This window comes from Dipodomys merriami, unplaced genomic scaffold (assembly GCF_024711535.1).
Source record: "Dipodomys merriami isolate MVZ:Mamm:240054 unplaced genomic scaffold, mDipMer1.0.p SCAF_102, whole genome shotgun sequence".
Taxonomy (NCBI): Eukaryota; Metazoa; Chordata; class Mammalia; order Rodentia; family Heteromyidae; genus Dipodomys; species Dipodomys merriami.
The window spans coordinates 1,002,311-1,026,453 of NW_027202294.1; the positions used below are offsets into that span (position 1 = coordinate 1,002,311).

Genomic DNA, 24,143 nt, shown 5'->3' on the forward strand with positions numbered 1-24,143 from the left:
TCCATATCATGTGAAGGAACACAGAGGCTGTGAAAGGCACTTGGGCTATAAAAAGGTCTAACCATCATCCTGAGGACCTTCTCCCCACTTCTTCCACTTTACATGGACACCAGGAAGGGCCAGGCTCTGGACTAAGTGCTGCCACAGCTCGTTCTGGTGCTTGTTTTGCTGTTCTGAGTCTTAGCTCTTGAGTATTTTGTTTTGTTAGTTGCTTCTGTCCACTCTTGAAGTTTTGGGTTTCTATGTGCACCCATGACTTCCAGAGGCCATCTCTGAATCTGCCTTCCAAGCCAAGATAGGAGAGCCTGGACAACCGGTGTGCACATTCCTGTGATATAGTACAAGGGGCCAGCTCCTACCTGAGCTGCCCAGCAAAGCTCAACTATGTGTAGATGAACAGACTAGCTTTCCTGTTCCTTCTCTCCCACCTAATGTGCTCTGAGATCAAGGTCACATCAGGCAGGGGGAAAGAGCCATTCCAAAGAGCCAGATGTTGCCCCCAGAAAGCAGATAGGGATATGGAAACAGACTTAGAGACACTGGCTACAATTGCTGGACAAAAAGCAAGCTCTTGCTGGGCACCGATGGCTCACACCTATAATCCTAGCTACTCTGAGGATCGCAGTTCAAAGCCAGCCCCAGCAGGAAAGTCCATGAGACTCTTATCTCTAATTAACATCACCACCACCACCACCACTGCCCCCGCCAGAAAGCAGTAGAGTGCTCACTTTCAGCTGAAGAGCTCAGCTCAGGGACAGCATCCCCGCCCAGAGTTCAAGCCCCACGACCAACCAAAAAAAAAAAAGCAAGCTTTCAGTGGATGTAAGGAAACACTCAGCTCCAGGGGGAAGAAGAGGGGAAATTTTGGTGGGTTTTGTTTATTTTGTATTTTGTCAGTTGTGAGGCTTGAATTCAGGGCCTGGGCATGCTCTATCACTTTGAGCCATAGCCCCCATTTCCAGTTTTCTGGTGGTTAAATGGAGATGAGTCCACAGACTTTCCTGCCTGGGCTTGGCTTTGAACCACAATCTTCAGATCTCAGCCTCCTGAGTAGATAGGATTACAGGCATGAACCACTGAGAATCTTGTTTTAAGAAGTCATTGAGGGCTAGGAAGGTGGCTCAGTGATAAGAGTGTTTGCCTTGCATGTGGGAAGCCCTGGGTTCAATTCCTTAGCACCACATAAATAGAAAAGGCCGGAAGTGGCGCTGTGACTCAGGGGTAGAGCACTATTCTTGAGCTGAAGAGCTGAGGGACAGCGCCTAGGCCCAGAGTTCAGGCCCCACAACTGACAAAAAAAAAGTCATTGAATCACCACAAATGAAGTCAGCCCTATCATTTGCCTTCAGTGTTTTGTTTTTTTAATGTGTTTTGTTTTTTGTGTTGACCATTACCAGTGGTTTTAATTTGATCTAGTCATGTGCTTTTCTAGGCTTTTCATCTATGGTTTCTGTTTTTGGAGTCCCACTCAAGAAAGCCTTTTCAACCTCTAAAGTTATTATAAATATTCACAACTAATTTTTATTTTGCTAGATGGTTTAAGGCCAAGTCTTGCTTGGTTTTCCTCACTGGTTAATCAGTTGTCTTTATACCACTGAATAATTCATTTTTACCCTGCTGATGTAAAAATGTTACCTTTAAGCCAGTTTGTGTGGACTCTCTGTATGAGCTGGATCCATTTGCTGTCTCTACAGTGTTATAGCCCATTCTCTAGTCGGTCAGCCTTCCTTACAAACATCTGCTTATTGGTTTGGTCCTTCTGTATGCAGCTTAGCAACTCTTAATGTTATCCATGCATTGTGGAGAAGACGAGAGAGACAGAGACAGACAGAGGAGGGAGGGAGGAAAAGATTGAATAAGCTCCAGGGAAGGAACTGTAGACTAAGATGCACCTTCCCTCTCTCCCATCCTATAGGACATGTATCTATATAACACCACATTCACCCCTTCTTCATTTCTTGTCTCTAGAACTACCTTGATGTGTTCTAAAGTGGTCATGGTGAAGTTGACTTTTTGGGCAACCCCAAGTCTGAGAAATCTAATCTCAAGGTCTCATGTTTTTGCAGAGAAGGAAAGCCCATACCAAGAGAGATGAGGCTCGGTAAAAGTAGCCAGCGGGAAGGCAGTGGTGTCTGAATGTCTTTCCCATCAAACCTCAGCTTTGATTCTCTCTGGAGTAGTGGCCTTGCCACATGTCTAGCAGAGCATGGTAGAGAAGGCTGGGCTAGGTCTGGCCAGATGAGGAGCAGGGTTTTGGAGGATGAAGTCCAGGCATCAGCCCTCTAATGATGGTGTGGCCTATTCTTTCCACAGATACCTAGGCAAAGAGGGCTGGGCACCAGCATCCTACCTAAAGAAGGCCAAAGATGACCTGCCTACCCGGAAGAAGAATCTGGCAGGCCCAGTGGAGATCATCGGCAACATCATGGAGATCAGCAATCTACTGAATAAGAAGACGTCTGGGGACAAAGAAGCTCCACCTGAAGGGGAAGGCTCCGAGGCACCTATCACCAAGAAGGAAATCAGCCTGCCCATCCTCTGCAACGCCTCTAACGGCAGCGCCCTGGGCATCCCCGAGAGGACTGTGTCCAAGCTGGCCCAGGGCTCCCCAGCAGTGGCAAGAATCGCCCCACAGAGGGCCCAGATCAGTAAGCCACACTTCCATTTCTGGCTTTTCACTGGCTAACTGGAAATAAGAGTTTCCTGGATTTGTCTGCCTGAGCTGGCATTGAAACTCAGTCTCAGCCTCCTGAGCAGCTAAGATTATCGGCATGAGTCATTGGCACCTGGCTGCCAGCCATTTTGTAATCTGGAAGAAAGTTGCTTTTCAGTTTAACTCTGAGCTCTCTTGGGCAATCATTGGTGAAATTTTTATTGGCCACCCTCTGTTGCTTGGCTGTATGTTCATTTCTAAGGACTTGGTAATGAGCATGAAATAGACATTGTCGCTATTCCTTTGATGAATCTATGTGCCCTTAACCGGGCATGATGATGCAAATCTGTAATACCAGCTAATCAGGAGGCAGAGATAGGAGGGTGGAAAGTTCCAGGTCAGCCCAGGCAAAAGATAGCAGAAACTCCCAAAAACAAATACAACTGGGCAAGATCACTCTCAAGATCCTAGCTACTTGGGAGGTGAAGAGATTGCAGTTCAAGGCCAGCCCTGCCCTCTCCCCCCAACAACAACAAAAAAGGCTTGGTTCCTACCTAGGCAAACAGAAGGCCCTGAGTTCAAATCCCAGTGTAACCAAAAAAAATGAAAGGGCTAGAGTTCAGGCTGAACTAATGAGCATTTATGTGATACATGTGGGACAAAAACATAGAGTTGGGGGCACACCCGGGGAACGCAGGTATAGGCACTGTTGCCATTGCCTGAGTGACAGACCTCTTGTCTCATCTCTCCTACCCAGGCTCCCCGAACCTCAGGACGAGACCGCCACCACGCCGAGAATCCAGCCTGGTAAGGGTCAAACTTTCTCCCTTTTGGTCCTCCTCTGGGTAGCTCTGTAGCTGTACGGACAGATGCGCTGGCTGTCTTACAGCAGAGCTGGTTGGCCCAGAGGTTTTCCAGAGCCCTGCTGGGATTTCCAGCTTTGCAGGGCTGGGGGCAGGGAGGGAGGCCTGCAGATCCCAGGCTTTCTGGGGCCTGGCTGGACAGTTTATAATCGGAAACACACTGCACTCCAAAGCTAAATAAATCCACCCAGCCACTGCACTGGCAGACGTAAACATTTAGACTGGCCAGCAAGAGCATCCCGCCAGGGCATTGCCAGGGGCAGGAAATGGGGCTGCTGACCATATTGGTCCAGAAGCCTGTAAGCTTTGCCTTGCTTTTGGAATGCTGATGGATGTGGAAGACACCGGAGCCTGGGAGAACAATGGGAAGACGGACAAGCAGCCTCCAGGGATGGAGCACACTGCAGGGACTGGCTCCCACTAAAACTTAGAGACTGCTGACATGATGCAGTCCCTGGCTTTTGTGGGCAGGGCATTGTCAGGACTAGCATCTCGCAGACAGACCATTGCAGCAGCTAGGGTTGGGGGTCAGCTGCCCTGATGGCAAGCAGAGAGTCCCAAACAAAGACCTCTTACCAGGGGCAGTGGGAGGCAGTGGAAAAACGGGAGCTTCAACCTGTCATATATGGGTTCATATTCCTTAGGAGCAGAGAGACCCTGAGCAAGTCACCTGCTCCCCAGAGACCTCCTTTCCTTACTCATAAGAGAGGGACAGTAGGAGCCATCACCTAGGGGCTCTTACAAAGAGAAGATGGGCTGACATATGCAGGATTCCACTGGATTCCAGCTGGATTCTACTTCCTGTGTGTACTCCAGACCACTGGGCAGCATTGCCTGTCGTGCTGGACCCAGTGGCACACAGAAGCCGCCTTATGTCAGCGGCACAGTGCTGTGATCAGTGGCAGTGGCATCTGCCTTCCATCTGCCTCCAACCATGAGGGGTTTGAATATTGGGTCTTCTCTGGCTACATGGCCTTCCTCTCCCTCTCTCTCTCTCTCTCTCTCTCTCTCTCTCTCTCTCTCTCTCTCTCTTTCTCTTCCCCCTCTCTCCCTCTTCCCCTTCAGCTGAACAATTAAATTCTCTCTCTTTCTTCTAGCCCTGGCTCATCATTTTTAGGCAGACTCGATTTGGGCAAGCACAGGGTCATTCCTTCCACACCATACAAAGGCTTGCTGAGACTAGGCTGCTGTTTCTGGTTAGACCTCGCCGAACCCCACCTGCCCAGAGTGCTGGCCTTATCCTTTCAATCCATTCATACTCTGCAGAGTAAGGCATGGCCAGGGAAAATTGACAGACTCACACCAAAGCCCCAAGACAGCTCATTTGACAGGCAGGATGAGGGCCATTGGGGGAAGAATGGGGATTTCAGAATGTCGAACTCAGGCTTCTGTTTCTTGAGCTCTGCCCGTGTCCTTTCCTGGGTCAGAAACCATATGCCTTATCTCAGTATATTCTTTGTTTAACATTTTTAAAAATTATTACTATCTTTAAGTAGTTGTACAAAGAAGTTCCCATTCTACAAAACAGTATATGAATACAAGGTGTCCCTCAGTATATTCTTAACGATCCTGTTCTTAGCTCCATTTTATAGATTTGGAAACTGAGGCTTAGAGTAGTCAAGGGCCTCGGTGGGGTCACATAGCTAGTGAATTTGCTAAGACACAAATCCAGCAGTCTTTGGGGTCTTTCTGCCACACCACACGACAGCTCCTCCTCATTTTTCAGTTGCTTTATCATAACCTCATTATGTGAGGAAGGAGCTAACTAAGAACTCCGTAGCCAGAGTAGAGGCAGAAGGAAGCTAGAAGGAAACTCAGCTCTACCAGGGCAGGTGTTCTATTTGGTTTACTATTGAATGCTGGTGCCTTTGAGAACAGAGTCTGGCGCCCAGTAGACACACGGAAAATGCTATTCATTTCAGCCCATGGGCCAACGGTAGATTCTCTGTGTTGTGTGCCAGAGTATAAGAGGCAGTTAGAGGTTTCATTGTGTTCTACTTGTGTGAAGAAATGGGGAGCACTGGGTTTTATTCGGGGCCTGCCTGATCATTAAGACTATCAGGATGACCCAATACGTCTCACCTTATGCCCACAGTCTCCCCATAGTCCCACCTCACCCCCCAAGAACAATGGGCTGCCTTGCCCAGCCTCTGCTGCCCACCTGCAGCCCCTAACATGTGGGAGATAGACCCCTGTCAAGCCAGCTGGTGTCCTGCTGTCCAGCTGGTGTCAGCAGCCACACACATCTCTGGGGGCCGGAATGGTACCATTCCTTGGCCTTGTTCCATCCTGATAAGCTGGGTTTTGCCCACTTTCTCTCTCCACCTCAGGGGTTCCAGCTGCCGAAGCCACCAGAGCCCCCTTCTGTTGAGGTGGAGTACTACACCATTGCCGAATTCCAGTCCTGCATTTCTGATGGGATCAGCTTTCGGGGTGGACAGAAGGCAGAGGTAAGCCTCAGGCCGAGATACGAAGGGTATTACTATACTAATCACGGTCAGGGACCTGCATTTCTTATCTTATGCTCTGCAGGTCAGGCAGGACTTCCATGCTACACTCAGTTTGGAACATGTAGTGGAATTTCCTAAAGTGTATGTAGGGGCTGGGAATAGAACGCCTGGAAACAATGCCACTGTGGGCATTGAGCTTGGAGGACAGTGGGTGAAACAAAATCCCACCCAGTTCATTTTGGTGGCATTGTCCACAAGGGGGCAGCCTAAGCTGGATCGCTGAGGTCCCTAGAGGGCAGGTGTCCTCACTCACAATTGCCACAGGGGCCAGGACACCACCCACCCAACAACCAAAAGTGCCAGTGTTGGAAGTGTCAGAGCTAGTAGGGACCTTGGGCTGGCCAATGCACATCACAGGATCTTTGGCTTCGGTTGTGATTACCTTCCCCACCATGCTCTGTGTATTTCTACAAAAAAAGGGGGATAAACAGACCCCAAGGGACCCCTCCCAAATGACATATCATTCACGCAGCTCTTCCTGGACCCCCAGTAGATACTGGGATCCAGATAGAACCAAGGCTTACGTGTATTGTTACTCCCTATACATGCGTACCTATGATGGTCAACTTCTAAGCTAGGTACCATGAGAGGTTAACAACAACTAGTAAAGTAGAACAATTAGAACAACATACCATGACAAACATTATTTAAAAGTTATGAACTGTTTATTTCTAGAAGCTTGAACTGTTTATTTTTAGAGGCTTCCAATTGACCTTGAGTGACTGAAGCCACTGAAGCAAACTTTGGGAGGAGGTGACTGCATTTTGTGTCTCTTGGTAGTGAGCATGGTAAAACAGGAGAGAGAGAAGAAAGGTGGCTGGATTATCTTGAGTGACACTGTAACTGTGGCATTACATCCACAGAATACTCACTGAGACTCAACTCATTCTCCCCACAGAACTTAGGTTTCTGTGAAGCAGGTGGGAGTTCATAGTGTTGAAGACCTGAGATGGGCACAGGAAAGGTGGAATCTAGGAACAGGAAGAAGAAAATACGGGAGCTATAGGGGCCTGGTCTCAAGAACAGCGTGTGTGTGTGTGTGTGTGTGTGTGTGTGTGAGTGAGTGTGCGCACACATGCGTGTGTACTGGTACTGAGGCTTGAACTCAGCCTCTCATTTGGCTTTTTCATTCAAGGTTGGCTCTCTATCACTTGAGCCACATCTCCCCTTCTGGCTTTTTGCTGATTAATGAAAGGTAGAATCTCACAGATTTTCTGTCTGGGCTGGCTCTGAATGGTAGCATCAGATCTCAGCCTCCTGAGTAGTCAGGATTACAGGAATGAGCCATTTGTACCCAGCTAAGAGCAGCTTCCTTTGCCATTCTCCTGTCCTTCTTTCCCCTTGTCCTCAGTGCCAAAGTTTTATTTTATTTTTGCTGATCCTGGGGCTTGAACTCAGGGCCTGGGCTCTGTCCCTGAGCCTCTCTGTGCTCAAGGCTGGCACTCTAGCTCTTGAGCCATAGCGCCACTTCCGGCTTTTTCTGTTTATATAGTACTAAGGAATCAAACCCAGGGCTTCATGCATGCTAGGCAAGCCCTCTACCACTAAGCTACATTCCCAGCCCCAATGCCAAAGTTTTAAAGCTTCCGCTCCTTAGAGCAGGCCTCTTCCTCAAAGAATGTCTCCAAATCCTAAATTATCTTCCCTTGATGTTCCTTAGTCCAAATCAACCCCTACTCAACCAGTCACCATACTTTACCAGCTTAGATTAGTTTATACTAGCATAGGAAACACTATACTGAAGGCCTGTCTTCTGACAGGAAACCATTCAACCCAAAGAACTCTCTTCAGCTAATGAAATTTCTTTCACTGGGATTCCATAGGCAGTGGCTGTCATCTGCCTTTCCCATTTTCAGGAACCTTTGTGGGGGACCCTGGGGGAGGGCAGGGGCGATGGAATGGCAGTTCCACATATATCTAGACCTTGGTGAGTTGGGTTTCATAGGGTGTGGGAACAGTGCCATAACTTGGGGAGGGTTGGGCACGGCAGAGGAGACCGGCTTGCCCGGCATGTTGACACAGACTGGAAGCAAAGGAGAGGTGCCAGGAGAGTGGGAGCAAGCAAGAAATGCTAGAGACTTGGGTTTGAGTTCTGATCTGGGTCTTGAGCTACGTTCTCAAGGGCTCAGTTTGTTGTTCTGTAAGATGGAGATGGATGTGGCTTATAGCCATCGTAGGAAGCTGTAGCCCAGGACAACCCTCTGGATGGTCTGCTGTCTTCCCCCTAGGTGATTGACAAGAACTCCGGTGGCTGGTGGTATGTGCAGATCGGTGAGAAGGAGGGCTGGGCCCCTGCGTCCTACATCGATAAGCGCAAGAAGCCCAACCTGAACCGCCGCACCAGCACTCTCACCCGGCCCAAGGTGCCGCCGCCCGCACCCCCCAGCAAGCCCAAAGAGGTGGACGAGGGCTGTGCAGGGGCCGGGGACAGCCAGGCCTCCCCGCTGAAGCTCAGGTATGAGGAGCCCGAGTATGACATCCCTGCTTTTGGCTTTGACTCGGAGCCGGAGCTGAGTGAGGAACCTGCAGAAGACAGAGGTGCGGGGGACAGGCGGCCTTCCCAGCCTCGCAGGCCCTCCCCAGCCTCTTCCCTGCAGCGAGCCTGCTTCAGGGTGGGTGGGTCTTCTGAGGACGTGGCCCTGGAGGAGGAGACCATCTACGAGAACGAGGGCTTCCGGCCATGCGCAGAAGACGCCCTGTCAGCCAGAGGCTCCTCGGGAGACAGCGACTCCCCCGGGGGCTCCTCACTGTCCCTTGCCAGGAAAAACTCCCCCAAGTCCGGCTCCAACTCCCCCAAGTCGTCATCACTTCTAAAACTCAAGGTCGAGAAGAATGCCCAGGCAGAGCTGGGGAAAAACCACTCCTCAGCCTCCTCCTCCTCCATCACCATCAACACCACCTGCTCCTCTTCCTCCTCCTCCTCCTCCTCCCTGTCCAAGAGCAGTGGTGACCTGAAGCCCCGCTCCGCCTCGGATGCGAGCATCCGCGGTACCCCCAAGATCGGGGCCAAGAAAGAGGCGGAGGTGAGGGCTGGGCCCACCCCCTGTGCCCGCACCAAGCCCTCCATCCGGCCCAAGCCGCTGCTCAACCGTGCGGAGTCCCAGAGCCAAGAGAAGATGGACATCAGCACTTTAAGGCGTCAGCTGAGACCCACGGGCCAGCTCCGGGGGGGCCTGAAGGGCTCCAAGAGTGAGGATTCAGAGCTGCCCCCCCAGACGGCGTCTGAGGGGCCCAGGAGGGGCTCGGCCGATGTGATCGCGCTCCCGGCCCCCACGCCCCCCGGCCCCCCGAGGAAGGAGTGGGAAGGGCAGGCAGCGGCCTACGTGACGTGCAGCGCGTACCAGAAGGTCCAGGACTCGGAGATCAGCTTCCCGGCCGGCGCCGAGGTCCAGGTGCTGGAGAAGCTGGAAAGCGGGTGGTGGTACGTGAAGTTTGGGGAGCTGGAGGGCTGGGCCCCTTCCCACTATCTGATGCCCGACGAGAGCCAGCAGCCCAGCCCTTCCGGCAAAGAGCAGGCGGAGCCGGCAAAGAGCAAGCAGGGCCAGGGCAAGTCCGACAGCCTGGAAAGCGCCGAGAAGCGGGTGCAGGCGCTGAACACGGTGAACCAGAGCAAGAGGGCCACGCCGCCCATCCCCTCCAAGCCCCCCGGCGGCTTCGGCAAGACCGGCCCCGCCGCCGTGAAGATGCGGAACGGGGTGCGGCAGGTGGCCGTCCGGCCCCAGTCTGTGTTCGTGTCCCCGCCACCCAAGGACAACAACCTGTCCTGTGCCCTCCGGAGGAACGAGTCGCTCACCGCCAGCGACGGCCGCGGTGTCCGCCGCAACTCCTCCTTCAGCACGGCGCGCTCCGCCGCCGCCGAGGCCAGGGGCCGCCTGGCCGAGCGCGCTGCCAGCCAGGGCTCCGACTCCCCGCTGCTGTCCGCGCAGCGCAACTGCATCCCCGTGTCCCCCGTGCGCCCCAAGCCCATCGAGAAGTCCCAGTTCATCCACAATAACCTCAAGGACATGTACGTCTCCATCGCAGACTACGAGGGCGACGAGGAGACGGCAGGCTTCCAGGAAGGGGTGTCCATGGAGGTGCTGGAGAGGAACCCCAACGGCTGGTGGTACTGCCAGATCCTGGATGAGGTGAAGCCCTTCAAAGGCTGGGTGCCCTCCAACTACCTGGAGAAGAAGAACTGACTGGGAGCGGGGCGTCCTTCCAGCCTCCATGTGCCTTGGGGGCCACCACCAAACGAATAGTGGCACACATACACACACACACACACACACACGGGGAAGGACAAAATGGGAGGTGGGGAGGGAGGAAGGACAGCATTGAACCCTGCAGCACCGGCGCCCTCAAAGGTGCCCCCAGCGGCTCCTCACCTGGAAGGGAGGCAACGCTGGAAGAAGGCGATAGGAGGGGAGGCCTAGGCCTGGAACCCACCCTACACCTTGGTGTAACCTTCACGGATAGACTGCATGGTCATTTGAGACAAGGCCACCCAGGGAGCCCCAATCATGCCTTTGCTCCAAATCTGGAATATCACGTCATGGGGGAAGAAGGGTCTGCAGTGTTCTAACCCCTACTTGGCTGTTGTGGTGACTGGCTTCATGCCACTGCAGCTAGCCCTTGATTCTCATTAATAGATGTTAGTTGATTGAGCTGGCTTCCAGAGACCGCCATAGCCTTCCGCGGGTGGACACATCAGCCACCCCTGGCACTGAGGCTGGGCAGGGTCTCTGTGAGCTCAGTCTGTCCCTGAGCCAGGCCACTTGCATGTGTGTTGGAGGAAAAGTAATTCCCAGGTGCCAGGTGCCACTGTTGACCACCACCATCCCTACCCTGGCCTGCCTTCCTGGGGCAGTGGGGGGTTGGGGGGGAGGGGGCTCATCATTTGCACATGACTGCCCGGTATTTCCAGCAGTGGTGAGTGGTCCCTTGGCATATTTTGGGACAGGTTTATTGGTTTGGGGGTTCTATATCAGATCTTGGTTTCAGGTTTATTTTTGTTCGGGAGACTGAGGTGGTCAGCCTCACATGGGAAATGGGTGGGTGGGGGGCTTTTCTGTTGTAGTCTATGGAAGGCTATTTTGTTTGGGTCTGGGTTTCATATTCTTGCCCTTCCATAAACCGAGTCGTTTTTGTTTGGTGTCCACTGTTTGGACAGTGCCCAAGCCCGGTGCTTGCCAAAGGCTTCGGGGGCTGGGGATGACCAGGCCCCCAGGCTTGGCAAAACATTTTAACTGTCTGGTTCCTGCCCAACATTGATGAGGTTAAAGAACCCTCCCCAAGAGGGAGGGAAGGTGTTGTAAGCAGCCAGACCTTAGAGAGGCCACTCCCGGGCTGCGGGGTGACCCTCCGCTCTCTGTATGTTCACCCCACTGTACGGGGCTGAAAGCAAGCCTTAGGTAGGACCTGCTGAAAGCAGTTACGGACTGGAGCAGATACCACCATCAGCCCTCTGAACCTACTGGCAATGCCACAGGTGCCTGAGAAGATGGAGGGCCTGTGATGCAGAAACAGCCTGGTCTTCTCCAGGGGCTGTGCCCCAGTGAAGAGAGAAGCGAGAACACCAAGTCCCCTGCCACCCTCTGTCAACCTCAGGCTGTGTTGCTCATGGTTGGCATTCCAGAGGGGACCCTCCAGAAAGAAGGCCTTCAGCCTCCTCAAGGACTCAACTTTTGCTGGGAGTGGATTTCCGCACGTGCCTTTGATTTCAGACAGAGCAGGCCTCACAGCGGCCAGCTGACCAACCAAGCTGCCAGAACCGCTGGACTAAGGCGTCTGCTTTCCACCAAGGGGGACAGGGCTCCTCCTCCCCATGCAGGTCAGCCAGGACCCAGTGTCTTGGTGCCATCCACCCCCCACCCCTGTCCCTGACCATACACCAGTGCCTGGCAGCTATGGCAAACTGCACGTGTTCTTTGTCAAAGGGCCGTGGTGAGATTGTTTGGTTTCTTTTCGTCGTTGTTTATGCATTTGACTTAGAAATTGAAATTAGTTATTTTCTTCTGCTGGACAGTATTAAATAGAGCAGGATATTGTGTTAATCTGCTAGATTGCAGTACTAATGGTAGTGTAGTGTCTTCATATTAATATTATTTGTACTTATTTGAACAATAATGATAAAGAAGTGGTTCATTATTTTTAATTAATGCACTTTAAATACGGTGGAATGCAAAGAAACCCAGAGAACCGAGTGCATTACTTAAAGATGCAGTATATACTTTTCTCATTTTTAAACAGCACATATTTATTAAAAGATGAAAAAAGTAATTTATGATTATTTAAAATAAAATTTAAAAGTAGAGGGACTGTTGGGTGAAAGGACCTTCCAGGGGGAGGGCTACGGCCCCACACCTCAGACGCCTGTGCTGAGTCAGTTCCGTCACCAGAGTCCAGCTGGCCAGGAGGGAGAGCGGCACTGCCAAGCATAGAGCATCTCAGTTGGACTGGACCACAGTGCTCCCCAGAGCCTGCCTAGGCCGCCCTTCCCCACCTTCCGTACTGCCCGCTATGGATCTCTGCCACCCACATTCTCCTGCTCCCTCCCCTCCCCCCCCCAAAATACCCTGATCTCTAGGGCTCTGAAGCCATCATGTCATTAAAGGGCAAGATTGGTAGGGACCTAGGAAGTGAACACTTCCCATCTCTTCCTGTTACTTTAACCCAAGAATGGGAAATGACTTTCCCTAAATCACCCAGCTAGTTAATGGCAGGTTTCCCTCCACATTGATCCTGTGTTCCTCCCCAGCCCTGTTACAGATTATTGTGTGGCCATCATGTTTACATTGTGACCTCCAGCCCCAAGAATGGTTGGGAGTTGCTCAGGCATCCAGGAAAAGTGGGAGATGCTGCCACCTGCTGGCAGCATGTGGAATTGAGCAGTGTTTGCACTGCACCTTGTCCCCCCCCCCCCATCAAACCCCTGATTCACAGCACAGCACAAAACCCTGCAAACCCAAAGAATATTAATACTTGAAGAAGGGTGCATGCCAGTCCTCAGGCACAGCCAGGGGTGCCAGGCCTGTGCCCCTGGACTCCTAGCCCTGCCCAGGCAGGAGGGCCTTTTCCCTAGAGCTACTGAGCTGTTTTGTGATGTTGGAGCACACTGTCAGCAGAGCAGAAGGCACTGCCAGCACAGCAGAGGACGGGAGGCCTGGGCTCTGACTCACCTGGAGGAAAACCAGATCAGACTAAAAGGCAAAAATGAAATCTCAGCAGCATCCAAACCTAGTTTTCCATTCGTTGTGATTGAAAATGTGAAATATTGTATTGCTGTATACTGCAACTTTAATCCTAATGAGCCCTTCTGAGGTCATTATTGCGGTTTATATAATGCCGGAAGATGCATCATTTGGTGCTTTGTTTTTCTTTCAGCTTAAAGTCCTTTTTCTTTTATGATAAGGGGGAAAATCTCTCCCACTTACACTCTGTCATAGCCGACCTGGCTCCTCCATGTTCTTTTGTCTAGGATATGGGATCTGGGGTGGGGCAGCACGAGGGACCTGGAAGGTTCCCTCCTCCCTGTGGTGTGGCCAGGTCCTGTTTGCTGGGACCTTGGCAGAATCCATCCATCCCCAGCCTGGCCCCAAAGGTTCCTCTTTGTGTGGGTCTTTCTCTTGATTCTCCATTGGACGAAGGCATTATATAGAATCACTATAATCAGTTTCAGATGTTAGAGCGGCATATTTTACTGGCATTTGTATCCATTGCTTTCCTCAGCAAGGAATGTTACTTTTTATCATCTAAGGAAAAAAAGACAAGGGAATTTCGGCCAAGCATTATTTTTCCTATTACTAGTACTTGCAGAGTAGGCGTAGAATTATTTAAGTTTAGACCTTGGTTTGGTAGTTTTTGTTTTTAAGGGGCAAAGAAAGATGAACCAACCCCTGCTTTTCCTATTTTTATATTTAACTGATAATATTATTTCTTTAACGTTACTCACTTCCCCTGCTCCCTCCAAATACTTTGCATTCTCAATGGAAAATGAAAACAGTCTGAGACAGGAAAGTGCAATATGACCAAGAGAGATGCCAGGGCTCACTTACCCCACGGCCCAGTCTGCAGGAGGCATGAGAGGGCTGCTGGAAGGAATTGGAACGGTGGAACACCCGGGTGGGTTTCCCTGGCAAGAATGGAAGGGCTCTAGAGGGCAGCCTCTTTTTCTGTTGGGTCTTGTCCACCCAGAAGAAAGGGATTCAGGGAAGTAACCTGGGCCTTTGACCTCCCAGGCCCAGTCCCCAGAGCAGAGCAGGGACATCCAGGAACTGCTCCAGGTTTTCATTTTTGTTGTTTTGCAAGCCAGCTGCTCAGAGAGACCTGTCCTAAAAGTGACTCCCAGCAGCCCTCCCTCACCCCAGGCTCCTGATGTTTGGGCTATGAGCCTTTTTAATATGTGTCTGAGTTCTTTGGAGAACAATGGAAGCTCAGTTTGGTTAGTGGGCAAGAACCCTAGATGTAACTAAACCATTGGGAGGGTGCCGGTGCCTTAGGCCCTGTATACCCAGTGAAATGCAAGTCCCACAACCCTGCAGCAGGGCCTGACGGCTGAGCCTGGGCCACCGTTCATCTCAATGACATCACTGTGAGGAGTAGGCCCCACTTCAACCCAGGCAGGCCTCAGGAGTCCTGGGACAAACCCAGGAGCCCTGTGCCCAGCTGTCTGCAGACAGAAGCCCTCGTGACAGGTACCAAGCCAGCCTCCTTCCGTAGGGCCAGTGCAAGTGGTGGGGCAGAAGGCCCCTCTGGCCCCAGCCCCTGGAGCTCTGCCTCCCAGAGCAGTGAGCACGCTCATGCCTGGCTCAACCCCTCCACCTTCAGTACTGTAAGCTTGCTGCTCCAACCCTCATTTGCTGAATTTCTGTATGGATATGGATGTCTGTGCTGGAGTGGGGCTGTGCCTGCGTGGGTCTTTCTTGGAATAGAAACATCCACATGTCCAGACACTGAGAATCTCTACGCAGAGCTCTCTGGAAAGAGAACAACAGTCCACATTGCTAAAGAATAAGATTCCCTCACTTTTTTGAGGGCTGTGTGTTGAGAAAATGTGTGTGTGCCTGTGTGCTTGTGTGCGTGTGTGTGCTGGTAATTTCCCACTTGAATTATATAACATGGGGTTAGAGAAGAAAATCCTGGGCAAGCTGTCTCCATTGAACAGTCCTTGGCCTTGGGCAGGTCCCAAGGGATTCAGCTCTGGCAGCAAGTTTATGTGTGCCATTCACACACACAATCCCGGCTGGAGAGTGCAATGTGTTTTTCCCCCCACTTTGATAATTATTGTATTATTTAGTTGGAAACTTCACACTGGCATTAACAGATCTAGCAGAAGCAGCCTAAGGCCTTAATTCCTGGGTCCAAAAAGCAGCCATGGAAGAGAGATGATGAAGTCAGGACACCCACCTGGCAGGCCTCCTCCCAGCCGGCATCCTGCATCAGAAGCCATGTGACCTGAGAGCTGCCGGCCCCTGGGCTCTTGTTTCTGAGGGAAGGTCAGGCTGAGCAGGGTGAGAACGGGCTGGAGGTGGGTTCTACAGGAGCTACATGTGCATTTATAGCAGCACCTACTGTCTCTACCACAGGCCTGGCCGCACACCTCATGGTAGTATGAAGGTATCCTAGGGACTGAGTTTTCTCCAGCTAAATCTGTTTGGAATAGTCTCTTCTCCTGAGGTTCTGAAGGTCTATCATCAAAGCAAGTGAGAGGACAGGGTCAGTGACCTATGACCTCAGCCCCACTAATTGTAACTTCCCTCCTGCTTTGTCCTGGGTGCATGCTGGTATATGGACTGGTGGAAGGCGCTACCTTCCAGAGCCTTGGTGCCAGCCTGCCTATAACGCTGGGATTCACATGAAATTCCCCTTTCCCTATCCTATCTTTCAAGTCTCAAATTTGCACTTGACCTTGACAATCAGCATCCTTTCCTATCCCCTTCCCAGAACATAGTGGCCTTACAGGGTAGTGGTTCTCTGTGCTGAAGGTCCTTGCCTTGCTCAGCCCCATCCTGGCCAGTGGTTTGCACGTTAAGAGGTTTGTGTGAGAGAATTCTTTTAGAGGAAGATGGATTGAGCAAGTTGGAGGTGGGTGAGAGGCATGTTGACGACGTGTGTGTGTGCATGTCATGTACGTACGCATGTGGTTAGGGCTTGCCTTCCCTTCATGGGAGGACATGGATGAAAAGGATGTCTTCTATGCAGAAAGGGTGTGGGAAGGCTGAAAGATAGGAGTTGTGCTTTGTCTTTATTGAAGGAACAAGCCAATGCTGAATGTGTCAGGAAGGAGAGCAAGTGCACAGGGGTTTTTATGACTTAACAACCACAAGTCCAGCCAGAGCTGGAGACAGGGAAATCCTTCCTATTTGACCATGGAAACTAGTCAAACAGTTTTTCACTGGGCCACAAATTGAGTCGCAGCGAATGGCCAGCAGGTGGAGAAGAGGTGTTGCACCTAAACAATTGTTCATTTTAGAGGCCATTTCCAGAAAACAACATTCATCTCCAAAGTTCATCACAGATTTTTCCCACTACCCTTTGTCCAATCCAAAGCTAGAGTGTGGGGTTATACAAATCAGAAACCAGTGACCATGAAGGGCCATGCAATAGGGGCCCACCATCCCCAAACTGGAACTCAAGATTCAGACTTCCTCAGGCCTATCCGAGGTGAAGAGAACCTGTCAGCCTCCCACTAATGGATTATCTCAAGGTTCTCTGATCCTCCATGGTTCCATTTGCTGAGCCTGCCTGCCTGCTATGAATTAGGCCAGAACTGCACACCCAACCAGGATTATGCTCTTCTGTTAGTGGTTTCTCACCAAGGCACATGGCTCAGTTTATGTCAGAGAAGAATAAATGGCCACCTTGAATTGGCAACTTACTCCATGCAAGATATTTTCTGTGAATGCAGGACACAGGGTGGGGAATGGGTGTCTGCCAGCTTCTGAGATGTGCAGGAAAATGGCTGAGGAGCAAGATGGATAAGCGGGGTCTCTGAAGCATGGGTATTGGATTGTATGGCTAGAGGTGAGCTGGTAGATAGGGCTGGGGCTCTGGAACTTTGAGGAGTTCTTCCTGCTGTCCATCCCCTACCCAGCTCCTAGTAGGACTAGGAGCCCACTCTAAGTCCTTTCTCCAGGTTTTTTCCTCTTTCCCCTTGGCAGAAAAACTGGAGAAAAAAAAATGAATTCAATACAGTGCAGTCCACGTGAGTGCTGAAATATTTCCAGGATCAATGGTGGTGCTAAACTATCTCCAGGTTTCTGGTATTTATAATAGTTTTCTTAAAGTCTCATCACACCTTGGGAAAGGGACCCGAGCCCTTGGCCTGCCATCTGGCAGGTGTCCTTTATCACTTTCACGGGACTGTTGGTCTGCAGAAATGCTCTGCCTTGGCATGCTTCTAGACTGTAAAGATTTGGGTTGTTTTGTATTTTGTTTATGTTTACATGCATCTTGTATTTCCCTGAAAACTAAATAAAGGTGTTTTTTTGTCTTTTTAAATCACTTAATTCTTGACACCAGCTTCCATCTCAGTACATGGGGGCCACAGTCCCCATTGGGTTCCTCCAACCTTCCTCAGCTCGGGGAGGACTTCATGAGAGTGGCCAGGATGGCTCCCATCTCCAGCATGTTTGACCCTAACCTGCCTGTACTAGACTCTGTAAGCAGGCAACACTGGTCCTGCTATGGGGGGTTAAGGCCAGCCCAAACTGGGCAGCCAGAGCATCCTCCCATGAGGGTAGGAAGGCAGGCATCCCACACAGCCCAGCCAGATGACTGATGCCAACATTGTGTCTAGACGTTGGCCTGTTTCCCCACTTTGCCAGCCATCAAAAAGTACTTAGCACGTCTAACTGCTCTGCACAGGTTCTCAATTCAGAGACCTCCATTTTTTCCCCAGCTATATCCACCAGTGGGAACACAGCTGAGCTCCAGTCCCTGGTGACCAGAATGAAGACCTGTATATTCCCCCTCCAACCTCTAGGTGTCGCGTTCCACTGCACAATCTATCCAAGTTGGCCCGAGAGGACGCCCAGCCTCTTCATGGCCTCCTACTGCTCCCAAGCCATCACACCCTTTTCTCAGACACAGGGGCCTGTGAACACTGGAATTTCCGGACTGCCTGGCTTTCCAGCTTCTGCTGTAGACCCCAGGTCATGCACAAAACCCCCACACCAGGGAGCCTTCCCTACCTTGATTGTTTCAGCTCACCTTGGGAGCTCTGAGGCCTGCCCAGGGCCACACCTAAGGACAAATGACCCATACATACACACAGACCTCCCTCCAGCCCTCCAGCTGGTATGACATCACCTTTATTCACAATCACAGCAACCCGAGTTCACAAAGCTGGTGGTGGCTGCCCCACTGGTAAAAGGATGGACAATGGCTTGTTTTCCTCCATCTCCTGCTGGCAGGCAGCCTCTGCATCTCACACTGTTCTTTGCCTTGCCGACTGGACCCCCAAATGGAACGGGCTATTCACTGGCTAGGTCTCCCAGGGCCATGGAGAGTTGACTTCCCACAGCCCCTCAGGCCTTTGCCAGAGCTGGGTTCCTGTTCCCTGGGCCTCTGCACCACACCACTCTCAGCAGCCTCCCCCAAGGGCCAAAAAGTCTGCCCTACCTCCGAACTACCCCTTTTTATAGGAAGCAGGGGTCAGAAGGTGACCACCAGACCAGGGCCATATGACTAGTCAGTAGTCAGGACTAGAACCCCAGGCCCAGCCTGTCACAGAAGAAACCACCCGAGGACGCAAAATAAGCCACCTGGGGGTACAGAGGCTGGGATGCTAGCGAGTCAAGGCCAAGATTCCACACTGGCTTGCACTAGGGTGAGAAGGCAGACGGGACTCACTGAATGGTGTCAGGGGCACCACTTCCCTCTCTCCATTCTGCATACCCCAGAGGTGCTGGAAGCAGGCCTCACCTTCCAGCATTACTGGGGCAGCACCTTTCCTAAGAGCAGTGGGGAACTGGGGCCCCTATGACAAGGGCCCTTAACCATTCCCCAGCCCACATGGGCTCCCTCTCTCAGCCTTCCCAGGACCCTTGAAGCCCCCCTGGTGGGGGGCAGAGGGGGAGGGGAGACAACTTCCAGGTCATCTGAGGCCCCTTTTGCAACCCAGCTCCCAGGAGCACTGTGGGGCTCTCACTGGGCGACCAAGCCCAGTGGAGCCCTCTGGAGGCTCATTTGCCTCTCTGCACGACCGACTCCAGGAGAACTCCAGCCTGGCCCCTTTGGGGGAGTTCCAACTCAGACAGGTGGCCATGGGCTTTGTGGCTGGGGCATGGGATGGATTCTGAGTGATGATTCTGCTGCCGCTTACTTGGTATCCCACATACATGGCAGCTTTTCTAAGAGCCCCAGATCAAGGATCACCCACAAATAAAAACTGAGAACCAAATAAATAAATAAATAAAATAAGGAGAAGAGCTACTCCTAGCCCAGGGAATCCCCTCCCACTGGGACCCTGGCTCCTTCTGGGCACATGATGGCTACCGAGGCCACTGCCCAGTTTCAGGCCCAGGTGGGCACTGAGATGTGGGAACAGAGGCCCAAGGGGGGTGGCTGCAGACTGTTCTTAAGAGACCCTACCAGCAGACAGACTCACCCCCGCCCATACCAAAGGGCATCTCTGGGCAACAGTACCCAGCGAGATGCTTGTGGCAGAGGCTATACCCAGCAGGGGTCCTGGCCATGGCAGCTGAGCCTGAGGCAGGCACGGCGGGCCTAGAGCCCTCTGCAACCTGGGTGGGAGGAAAGATACATGGCACAGAGGCTGCAGATACCTGGGGGAGAGGAGTCCACTGCCAGGCCCAATACACAGAAAAGCAAAGAAAGAGGAGAGCACAGGTATGGAGTGAGATGCCCCTCAGGAGCTGCACGCCCAGGGCCTGTTGAACAGGTTGTGTGCTGCTCAGTGGCAGCAGGCTGAAGAAGCAAACAGATGCAATATCCAGTCCCTACTCCTCCAGCCAAGCTGCGGACCCTCATTTGGGAATGCCCAGAAGAAGACAGGCGTTTTCTAATTCTTGCCAAAGTGCCCATATGGGCCACAAGAACCTCCTGAGAGGGGAGGGGCTGCAAGAGGCTGAGACCCCAGTTTAGGCCCTCAGCATGCAGGGAAGAGCTGGCTGCAGAAAAGAGAAGATGGGCGTGGCCTCTGCCTGTGCTGTGCTTCTGCCCTCCCTCCAGCCAGGCCCCTTTCTCAGCCAAAACCTTCAGGGCCTTCGTTTCCCATGATGAATAGAAAAGGAGCAGCAGTTCCCAACAGAAGAAAAGAGGCCTATGAGCCTAGCCCTCAGCTGGCATGGGCCTGAAGTCTGCAGAGATGGATGCAGAGGGTGGGGCTCCACCATGGGGCTAGGAGCTTCGGTAGGTCTTGATGATGTCTTTGATGGGGCGGCGGCAGATGGGACAGCAGGCGTGCAGAGCCTTCTTGAGACGCAGGCCGCAGGCGTAGCAGAGGCACATGTGACCACATGTGTAGATGACCGTGTCCACCGTGTGTTCGTAGCAAATGGTGCACTCAGAGCTCCACTGGCTTGAGCTCAGTGGAGAATCAGGCAGGCTCACTGGGGAATTGGGGACTGTCCCTGAGGGGAAAGGAGCATCAGTCAGGAGGTCCTGACCCAGAGCTCTGGCAGTGTGCTCAGCTCCAGACCACAGCTAGGTGATGGGAGGCAGGAATGGGGAAGAAAAGGGGCCTCAAGCCTTCTAAGGCAAGATGCCCCTGAGCTACTTTTGGTCACTCCATGTGCGCTGAAAACTCTGGAGAAAGCTTCCCAGCTAGGGAACAGGAGGGACCTGCCCGATGTCTCTACCCAACAAGGCTTGACTGAGCCAGGTTCCAGCTCCTCTGTTCTAGTCTACAGGGAAAGGGGAAGGAGGGAGGAAGGAAAGGAAAGAGGGGGAGAAGGAAAGAGGGAGAGGGAAAGGGAGGGGGGAGGGAGGGAGGACAAGAAGGACCTGAGAAGAGAAGGAAGGCTGAGAGGGAGAAGGAGGGAGGAAGGCCAGCGGACTCACCACCAGTAGAGCTACTCAGAGGTCCAGAGCTGCATGTGCTGAGCAGCGGGTCTGAGAGGCGGCTGCCCAGGGCACTGGGTGAGGTTGGTGTGGAGGCAGGGGAGCAGGGGAGCGATGGGACACCCCGCTCAGCCAGGATGGTGGAGCCTGCAGAAGGGGGAAGACCACACTTACCACCAGCCAATGGATAACATCAAGGCTACACTCCCACAGTGGGCTCCCAGGCCTGACCACAGGATAGCCATGGGCAAAGTCCCCAGCTCCCTCCTGCTGTCTGAGCCCCATGTTCTTCGAGACAGTCCACAGGCATCACCCACTGACTCTTCGGAAAAGCATACGCCTCCTCCCCCAGGTTGTGGTCCCGTGTCCTTTCCTTCATCCCTCATTCCTCTCTCCCAAGCTCCCTCCTGCTCTTTCCTGCTATAAATTCTAAGGCCCATTGTGCACACTTAAGGCTGGGGACAGAGCTCTTTCCACCAAAAGACCTGATTGTCCAGGGAACCTCCACTTCCAGGGAGCCTCATCACCCTCCGCAATTAAAAAAAAAAAAAAAAACAATCCACATGCACCAACCACCTACACACCTAGTATGGACTCAGGATTGAACAACTACAGAGCCTGGGATATTCTGGGTTCTTTGCCCAGGAATCCAGTGCTGCTTCTCCAGTTTAGCCACAAATGTTCAAAGAAAAGGAAAGGTCACTGACTGTGGCTCCCCTATCTGCCCTAATAGAACACTTTGAGGGTGCTGAGTAAGATATTTCATTATTATAACATTATATCTAGGCATAACCAGTAGATGCTCATAAGGTTTCTCTTACTGTGTTAATATTTTTTGTTTGGTTTTGGTTTTGGTTCGGTCATGGGGCTTGAACTCTGGGCCTGGGCGCTGTCCCTCAGCAATTCAGCTCAAGGCTAGTGCTCTACCACTTGAGCCACAGCTCCCCTTCCAGTTTTATGAGTAGTTTATTGGAGATAGAGTCTCACAGCCTTTCCTGCAAGGGCTGGCTTTGAACCACGATCCTCAGATCTCAGCCTCCTGAATAGCTAGGATTACAAGCCGGCACCTGGCTTGTGTTAATATTTTTAAAGTTGATCTTTTTTTGGGGGGAGGGATCCGGTCGTGGGACCTGAACTCTGGGCCTGGGCACTGTCCCTCAGCTCTTCAGCTCAAGGCTAGCGCTCTACCACTTGAGCCACAGCGCCACTTCCGGCTTTTTTTCTTTTTGCTTATGTGGTGCTGGGGAATCGAACCCAGGGCCTCATGCATGCAAGGCAAGCGCTCTACCACTGACCCACCTTCCCAGCCCCAAACACATGCCTCCTATTTATTCTCCTTGCCTTATTTCACAGGCTAGCATTGTCAGAGCAGTGTCTGTAAGGCATCCTTATTATATTTCTGTCTTTAGTGACAGTATTTCTAATATTCCACCAGTAAATATGAATTGGCAGTGGGGTTTGTGACACATATGAGTGAGGGAAACAGCCTTCCATTCTTAGTTTACCAAGGCCTTCCACAAAGCTAACCGCTGCTCTATAAAGTAAATGATGACCCTTCATACATCATCACTGATTAGTTTTTCCTTTAGAATCAGTCAGGATCCTCCAAATACCAGCTTTCTGGCTCAAATACCCAATCCTCCAAACCACTCAGGAACACTGTACTTTAACAGATGTTGAATTCTGGGTGGTTCTTCTTCCATATCCACTTGACCCACTTATCACTTGAGACAGAAAAGTCTTGATTTTCCTCTCTCTTAATTCTCCTTTGCTCCAGTCTTATAAACCTCTTTGGATGACAGAAGCTTGCTGGAAAGCTCCTTATCTATTATTAGATGCTGCTGACGCAGGAGAGTACCTTATCCTTGTGTCATTTCCTTTCTCTGAGGATCTGAGCAGTGTCTCTCACTGAGCACAGCCAATTATCTCTCACCTGAGCTTTCTTTTTCCCCTTAATCCAATTTCATTTTATTCCATCTTGAATTCTCAGGCCAGTCTAGCTCATCTGCCTTTCTGCTTGATTTCACTGAACCTAATTTCATTCCTTCATGTTTTATTTTCCCTGGATTCTACCTTCTTAGCACCCCAGCCTCATTGCTTTTCATTGCTTTTCTCTCTTTCACTCTACTTTCATTTGGTCTCTCTAAAGACTACAAGCATTTAGTTATGTAAACACACATGATCTACAAGAAAGAGCACATTGGTGCACATTTACCTGCTCTATCAAACCTCCTGGGCTGAGGCTGGGGGTCGTGCGGCTGAGGGCACTCCAGCCTTGGCACATTGTGTGTGTGTGTGTGTGTGTGTGTGTGTGTGTGTGTGTGTGTGTGTGTGTGTGTGTGTGTGTGTGTGTGTGTGTGTGTGTGTGTGTGTGTGTGTGTGTGTGTGTGTGTGTGTGTGTGTGTGTGTGTGTGTGTGTGTGTGTGTGTGTGTGTGTGTGTGTGTGTGTGTGTGTTGCCCAGAATCTGTGGAGGGAGACTCAAGAATATGAAGTTTACTAGGTCCTCCCAGTGAGGTTAATGAATATAGTTCAGTCTAACAGGGCTGGTTAGTAGACCAGGGCTGCAGAGTATAAACACCTGCCCTCTGGAGTAATATGGATGCCAGGGAATGCTTCGTGCAAAGGAAAAAAGATTTCTGAACAAATTAGCTCGGAAAACTGTAGACCTCAACCACTCTATTTAAAGATTCACACTGCAGCTGAGCACTGGTGGCTCACACCTGTAATCCTACAAAGGAGGCTGAGATCTGAGGATTTCCATTTGAAGCCAGCTCAAGTAGACAACAGCACCACATATTAAAGGCTCTGAGAAATCTTGCAATAGAGAATCCTCCCACTGCTCTATTCAAATCAATGTTTTCCTAACGTTTTAGCCACAAGGCCCCTTTTTCAAAACAACAACAACAAAACTATGAACATTCCACAAACTATCTGGGAAGTATGGTTACACTTCCAATCCATTAAAACTCTGTGTCCCCCTAAAAAAAGATCTAAAATTCTGCAATCCCATTTCTCTCAAGGTTGCCTGCTCAGGGATTCCTCTCCCCACCTCACCTCACACCCCACGGGGCAGACAGAAACCCCTGACATATCAATCTGTGTTCACAAGC

At 51.4% G+C, this 24,143-nt stretch overlaps 2 protein-coding genes across 8 annotated transcripts in view; one reads left to right on the forward strand and one right to left on the reverse strand.

Moving 5' to 3' along the window:
* Positions 1 to 17,507, forward strand: part of Sh3pxd2a (SH3 and PX domains 2A) — a 201,458-nt gene extending 183,951 nt beyond the window's left edge. For all 5 annotated transcript variants that reach the window (XM_069994099.1, XM_069994102.1, XM_069994101.1 and 2 more), the window contains 4 exons: positions 2,314 to 2,648; positions 3,411 to 3,460; positions 5,847 to 5,966; positions 8,255 to 17,507. In XM_069994099.1, the coding sequence (XP_069850200.1) occupies positions 2,314 to 2,648; positions 3,411 to 3,460; positions 5,847 to 5,966; positions 8,255 to 10,207 (2,458 nt within the window). In that variant the 3' untranslated portion in view covers positions 10,208 to 17,507. The remainder of the gene's footprint in view (positions 1 to 2,313; positions 2,649 to 3,410; positions 3,461 to 5,846; positions 5,967 to 8,254) is intronic.
* Positions 17,508 to 18,281: 774 nt separating this feature from the next.
* Neurl1 (neuralized E3 ubiquitin protein ligase 1) overlaps positions 18,282 to 24,143 on the reverse strand; it is a 75,961-nt gene continuing 70,099 nt past the window's right edge. For all 3 annotated transcript variants that reach the window (XM_069994111.1, XM_069994129.1, XM_069994119.1), the window contains exons 5-6: positions 21,033 to 21,179; positions 18,282 to 20,602 (exon numbers count right to left, since the gene is read on the reverse strand). In XM_069994111.1, the coding sequence (XP_069850212.1) occupies positions 20,370 to 20,602; positions 21,033 to 21,179 (380 nt within the window). In that variant the 3' untranslated portion in view covers positions 18,282 to 20,369. The remainder of the gene's footprint in view (positions 20,603 to 21,032; positions 21,180 to 24,143) is intronic.